The following is a 7,201-nucleotide window of genomic DNA, read 5'->3' as shown; positions in this document are numbered from 1 at the left end:
ACCAAGGCATCCCGTGTTCGATTCCCGACTAGGGCGCATCTGAGTTTGGTAGGTGGTCAAAACCTTGGACGAGTTGTTTTCCTCCCTCACAGCACAAATCCATATTCTCGCGTGACATCATTTAAACGAGAGAGCTTCATAAAATGTAGTTACAACTTGTTTCACAATCGCAGTAAAATAAATAAGTTCAAACTTTATTGTATTTTTCGTTGTATCATAATGTTTTTAATTAGTAAAATAGTTCGTAGACAAAAGAACAATATAAATTGAAATGGATTTCGTATATCCAAAAATTGTTACCACAGTTTCACCATTTGACAGTAGTACCGTTTTAAAGTCTTCAAAAGGTGTGTGTGATATAACGGTGATTAACCTCTAAACGTTACTCCAACGGGAGAAAAGCAGATAGAGTGGTCAGCCTCTGTTCGCGGCACCTTGATCCGGTTGCAATGAATCGCCCACAAGGGAGTCTCAGGGTCTTAACTGAAAATATCATTCCTATACGATGATAACACTCGAAATAATTGAAAAGAGCGCGGCGATTCTAAGCGAGGCTTAATACCCGAAGTCATGAACTATATACATTGGAACTTTTGAACACGAGTCATATACAGAAAATCAAACCAGAGTCGATCTTTACATTGCTGTTTGTGGCGAAGCACAGCCTAGAGGAGTTCGCTGCCTATAAAGAGTTTTTTTAGGGTGTGCATATATAGTCATTAACTACATGTATGAAAGTATGTTCCCCATAACGTAATCTATGTTCTTCTTTAATATCAATTTGCGCTTACAAGAAAACGGAACAACTTGGTTTTATTAACCCCACGCTTCACAAAGAGCAAACATAACTGAATGGAAATCACGCGCGTCGTCATGTCCGTCTGTCGATCCGTCCGTACCTTGTTTGCACGTTTAAATTTTTCTCATTCATGATCGGATTTTGAAATTATTTAGCAGAATTGACAACCAAATCATGATGATGTGGCAAACACAAGGCCCGTGTTACTAGTTTTTATCTCATGGTGCTGTTTGTTTTGAGTGCAATGCCCATATTTCTTACTTTTTATACAACACCTGTGTAAAACAACCTGTCATTGGCATCGCATATTTATTGCCAACTTATTGCGAATACAAAAACGAAAATTCATCAAATATCAATTCGTGTCGATATAAGTGTTATGTTATGAAATTCATCTTACATTCATTTACATATAATTAAAAGAAAACCACAATGCAATTCGTCAAGGAAAGATTATAAATCTCGCCAAAGGCTAACTTGACCTTGTTTCCTGAACGTTTCCCATTTTTTGTAGTAAATGGCAATTCATGTAAGGTTCGATATGTAGCTCACTTAAGCTTGAAATTTTCATTCAGGCAATGCAATATGTGATTATTGACATTATTGATTAGAACAACAAACTTTTTAGCAACAAAGAAGAATTTACATTGGTTCCCCAAATGAATTCCTAGGCTGTACAATGTTGATACATTTGATTCTGAAATAGTAATAAACTTGCCTCCTTATTGCTATTTTAATGTGTAAGATAGTGTATAACACTTTTTATTGACGAAATCAAGTGTGGCAAATAATAACTTAGATACAAAAATCTGGAAATGTAGATTTTTGCTTAAATGTCATCTTCATACTTAAAGTAAGTATAGTTTTAATTCAATTTAAATAAGTAAAGTATGGCTCTCTCATATAATTACCACAGCACATACAATCGAAAGCCGTTATGTCGAACTATGTTATCTCGATTTTTTAGTCCCGATAACTTGGGATAATACGTAGTTTATGGATACTTAACTTCACACAGTTACAGTATTTCCGTAATTTAAGAACTTCAAATCATCATATGGAACCGCACACGATCGAACTGGACATGTCCAGTAGCCAACAATTTAATATGTTCCTTTTGAAAGGCATAAGTGTCTAGGTCGATCGTACAAAATGCTAAGATACGACGGTGTTCCGTACTTAATGAAATATACACCGATGTTTTAAATATTTTTTACAGGACAATTACAAATAAAAAACGTGACTGTCATGGTTTTAGAATGTCAACTGTGAACAATCTCCACTCCTATGACAACCGATGGCTTTTTAGAAACTATACGTGTTTCGGGTTCGTCGAAGATCAGTCGCTCGATTTGTGGTACTTAAATTTCGAACCCCGGCTCCCGATCACAAAGACTCTGCAAAAGACGTGTACGAGTTTATTTGATTTTTTTTTAAATGAATGTTAATATAACACATATAGTATCTGGCTTGAATATCAACTAACCCGGTGCATTTGTGTTGAAAATGTATTTTCTTAAAACGATTTAGCTCCTCTAAATAATAAATATTGAAAGATCACCGCGCCGTTACGATACACTTCAAGCACTTCAAGCACTAAAGCATAAGTGTGGTGTAGATTTAGAATGAACAACAAGGTCAAACTATACTAAAGGTAAACCCAAATTTAGAAAAAAATAAGTCCAGGGAGTTAACGGATGAATACATTTCTGTGTTGTGATTGGAACAAAATGGAACTTACAAATAAAGTGTTCGATAGTGGCACAAATGGCGTTAATTGTATGCAGAAGTAATTATAGAGTTATTTAGAAAAAAAAACGTGACTGAAAAACATGAAATGTAAGAAAAAATGTACTTTTTTAAAATAGAAACAAGTGGGATGCTGTTCCTCGTAGGAGAAAAAAACTTGTATTGCGCCTCTTGAATGCGTCGTTTAAAACCCCTTGCATATTTCATTTATCAATTATACATTGTTATTTTCATTGTAATACTTGATAGCATGCAATAAAATGTCATTTAAAGGATAAATATCGTTTGAATTGCACCTAGTATTAAAACTGCTGTAGACACTTCCCGACAATTAACTAGAAACGACTTAATATGACATACAGTTATAGAGACATCTATTCTACTTTCAATCGCCAAAAAACTAGTAATGAACTCGAACACAGCACGTTGCAAATGTCGTCACGGAAGTATTACTGGTGTTAATCAAAGGATAAGGAAATTGGTATGATGCCGAACCACCCTCTTATTTATAACTTACAACCATATGAGATAAATGAAGAGCCACAAAATAAACATTGACAAACAAATGCATATTCTTTTGTCGAGCATCTGTCGAGTGTGGTCATTATATCCGATTAAAGAGGTAAATCGATAGTCGGTTGCGAGCATTTACATTCACAGGTTATTTGCATATCCATTTCTAATGTTTGTCAGCAAAAACGGTTCATCTGAACCACTGAATGCCAATCCGAGACCATTCTACGAATTGCCACGAGCAGACATTAAAGCTGCACTCTCACAGAATTACCGTATTTACCACTTTTTTATTTTTTTGTCTTTGAAAGAGCAATTTTTTGCGTAGATATCTGTAAACCAATAATATAAGATTGCTGACAAAAAGTGAGATCGTAGATTTTCATACTTCCGTTCGAAAATTAATGTTTTATGGCTTAAACCGTTACTAACGGTTTAAGAAAAATGCATAAAACATCAATTTTTGAACTTAAATATAAAAATCTGCGATCTATTTTTTGGTCAGCAGTCTTTTAAAACTGGTTTGCATGGATTTTTGCAAAAATTGGCTCGTTCAAAGATAAAAAATAAAAAAAAGTTGTCAAAACGTTCAATCTGTGAGAGTGCAGCTTTAAAAAGCAATCAAAATACGATGGCCTATTAAATACCCTAAATGTTTTTGCGCAGCAGAGTCACATTCAGACGGCCGAAATGCTGAAACAACCAAACGTCAATCAATGATAACTTTTTATAGACGCTAGTCAACAATAGATCAGTGGCTCTTTGAAGCTCGTGGTCGGTGCTTCCTCAAAAACACATTCGTATATTTAAGCACATTATATAAGGAAGTTGGCGATACGATAAGATCAAAACAAACATACATCATGAGGACCAGGCTGATGACATTAAAGGCTGCGTAGACGAGGAAAATGAATCCCCGCATGACCTCGACAGTGGCAATGTAAACGGTCTGTGAAGACACGGCACTCAACAGGTTGACGGCTGTCTCCGCTGCGGCGATGGCTCCGTATACTGCTCCTGAATGTACACAGTCATATTCAACGAGGTGTTAGTGTCTATAATGTGAGAACGCCGCAAACTGAAGATTTCAAAAGCATTTTACATGGACTAAAATCCACTCACAAAACGTCTATATGGGTATAATTCATGATTCTACAATTTAACACTTAACGATATAAGATACCTTGTAATATAAGCAAACTAGTTAAAAGAAGGTTCGGACCTTGCTTATGCGGGGAGGTCATCTGAGACATGATGGAGCGGATCATCGGGGCGGTAAGTAGCCCCCACACACCAATCACCGCCACTGAAACACAATGCACTAGAATAGAATACACTTACAGTCATACCTCAAAGCAATCGAAGAGAGAACTCGAACCAATGAATCCGGCTGACAATATATTTCTCTAGATATAAATTCGGATCTCCAATCTATAAGTGTCACCTACCGTCTCCGTGGCTAAGTGGTTAAGGTACCCGCCTACGGAGCGGGAGGTCGTAGGTTCGATCCCGGGCCGCGTCATACCGAAAGACGTTAAAAGTTGGTACAAGTAGCTCCGTTGCCTGGCGCTCGGCATTTAAAAGGTAGTGCTTGGAAAAGTAGTGTACTCAGTACTGGTTCAACCCAGGAAAGTTGTTTCCCGTGTATCGATGCTTTACACCGATACGTTTAAGAACCAAAAGGTCTCTTCGCAAAGAGCTAGGGTTTCGCACTCGGATCTGTTTTTTAGCTCACTTGTTTCTTCAAGTCTTCCAATGTCTGGATTTGACTGCAAATTGCAATCACTTCGATCTCATGTCACATGGCATTTAAACACAATTTAAGTCGTGATGGCGTCACGGCGGGGTCAAGCCATAATGCAGCCAATGGGCGCGGGCAGACCTTGATAAACTCCAATAAACAAACAAACATATGTGTCATCTATCAAAACTAGAATGCTTTATATAAATCACACATAGGTAAGTCATTTAGTCCTATATTTTAACTCGGGATGAGATTAATACATTATATACTTGTTTTCATATACTAGTTTATATACCAGTTAAAAACTAGAATGCTAGATATAAACAACGCATAGGTAAATTATTTGGTACTATATTTTAACTGGGAATAAGATTATTACATCATATACTTGAAAGTTTATATTTATCTTACCAAGGTACATCATGAGATCATTTGTGGCAAATCCCTCGAGCACAAAGGAAGCTCCATACGAGAGACAGCCGACGACGGCAATAAGCTCGTCGTTGAGACAGAGGTGGAGGACTTTGATCATGGCCATCCCTATGATTTGCTGGCATCCGGACCGTAACGCGGTGAACGCACCAAGCTCGCTTGGGTCCCAGCAGAACGGGTAGTTCAGAAGGTACAGGCCTTCAACTGTTACTCTTCCAAACACGTCATACGTTGTCAGAGAGAAAACAGCCAATGTGATGATATACATCCAGCGTTTGCCAGTGTTCTCTTTGCTTACAAAGAGGCTATATGAATCTTTTATGTTCTCTAGTCTTGAAGTATAGGTTCGCTTGGATCGAATCTCATTTGTATATGTTTCCGGTAATGCTATCACAAGAAGGAACGTAAATCCTAGAATCCCTAACGATATATAAAACGGAAGTAAAAAAGAGTCCGTAGCCTTCAGAATGTAGCCGGCGACAAGAGGCGAAAATGTGCCCCCTAGTCCGAACGCCAGTTCCACAATGACTATTCCAAGGGAGCGCTGTTTACCCGGAGTGGTCATGTCAGAAACATATATATACGATATTTGTATCATAGTGAAAATTTGTCCTGTGCACCCTTCGATAAAGTAACCAGGCACATACAACCACAGCGGAAAATTGTACCATATTCCAACTATTGTGTAGGCTGCACGAATCATTGTTCCAAAAAATGGTATTATAAATAAAAACTTTCTCCCGAAACGATCAGTAAATGTACCCAATACTAAGTTTGCTACAATGGAGGTGAGACCTCCAGCAAGATAGAAGTAAATCCCCCATGTTGCAGTCTTCTTTTGTACATCCTGTTGAATCTCGAAGTTAGTGGAACTTTCATTTACTTCACAGTATGACGTTGTTGTATTTACTTTTATTCCTGGAAAGTTTTCATTCTGAAGTTTAATGTATTTGTACTGAGAAAACGTGAAATGCATAATGGCATACGCACTCGTAAAGAGAAATGCAACCGGCCACACAAGCCAATGACGTCTTGTCACGCGCAGTTGTTCCGGACTTGACGTCTGAAAGGCAACGGAAGATGTTTTCCATTCGGGCACCTGCAAGTCTGGCACTTCCGGCTTGTTTTGTCCACCATCTATTTCATATTTTATCAACGGTGACGTTTCATCTGAGTCAATAACTGTTGTCTGGTCCATATTTACTTATTTCGATCTCCACCCGGTTTAATCAACCATAATTGCTTTGGCTAAAACATGTATATTTGCAGGATATACTTTATGTTTACCTTTTACTTGTAACGTCTATACTTCAGTGGTGAACCGTTTATGATAAACTAAAATAGAACATGTTTAATCTTCACTATCTCTTTCGTGATTCGATAAATCTAGTTCATTCAAATTTAAAAATAAACCCAAGGAAATTCACATACTAACATAGAAAAAAATGCATATCAAGCAACGACTATTTTATCAGTAGGCAGAACCTTGTTATAGTTTTATTTATTTAAGAAACGGCTAATTTTATCGATATAAAAATGTAAATTGTAATATATTTAACTTTAATGACATATACTTATTATTTCACCTCATATTCTTAAAGCTTTGATTGTTTCGTGTCCCATAAATGAACTTCGGATTTGTGAGACTAGAGAGGGTATTTTCAAGAAAAGGCGGAAGGGGCTGAACTGCTTGTAACATTTATTCCTTTGAATTAGTTTAGTATAACACAACCTTATACCATTTGCGAAGTTGGTTATCTGATCCTCTTTGAAGCTGTAGATGATTCTAGTTACCTAGGTGTGGTGATCTTATTGTATGGGTCCGAAGTATGGGGCTACGATAATTTTGTTGTCATATCTCAATTTCAACTTACAAATTACAAGTACGTATTAACATTAAAAATGTCTATAAATTACAAGTACATATTTACTTTGGTGATTGATGAGTTAGGAACCAGTCCTAT

General features: G+C 37.0%; 1 protein-coding gene across 1 annotated transcript; it reads right to left on the bottom strand.

Moving 5' to 3' along the window:
* Positions 1-1,459: 1,459 nt before the first annotated feature.
* On the bottom strand, positions 1,460-6,510 carry LOC128209845 (solute carrier family 46 member 3-like). The gene is made up of 4 exons (XM_052914086.1): positions 5,217-6,510; positions 4,284-4,367; positions 3,922-4,078; positions 1,460-2,196 (listed from the first exon to the last, which is right to left on the bottom strand). The coding sequence occupies exons 1-4, from the start codon at positions 6,433-6,435 to the stop codon at positions 2,139-2,141; spliced, it is 1,518 nt and encodes a 505-aa protein (XP_052770046.1). The 5' UTR covers positions 6,436-6,510; the 3' UTR covers positions 1,460-2,138.
* Between the last annotated feature and the right edge of the window lie 691 nt (positions 6,511-7,201).

The sequence above is a fragment of the Mya arenaria genome, chromosome 11 (assembly GCF_026914265.1).
Source record: "Mya arenaria isolate MELC-2E11 chromosome 11, ASM2691426v1".
NCBI lineage: Eukaryota > Metazoa > Mollusca > Bivalvia > Myida > Myidae > Mya > Mya arenaria.
The sequence above is the reverse complement of the archived record's forward strand: the minus strand, read 5'-3'. Positions and strand labels throughout refer to the sequence as shown.

Coding starts and splice junctions, on each gene's coding strand:
- LOC128209845 (XM_052914086.1), bottom strand. CDS start 6,435: ATGGACCAGACAACAGTTATTGACTCAGATGAAACGTCACCGTTGATA. Junction 4,368..5,216: donor TGATCTCATGATGTACCTTG/GTAAGATAAATA, acceptor ATTGTGTTTCAG/TGGCGGTGATTGGTGTGTGG. Junction 4,079..4,283: donor GACCTCCCCGCATAAGCAAG/GTCCGAACCTTC, acceptor GTGTACATTCAG/GAGCAGTATACGGAGCCATC.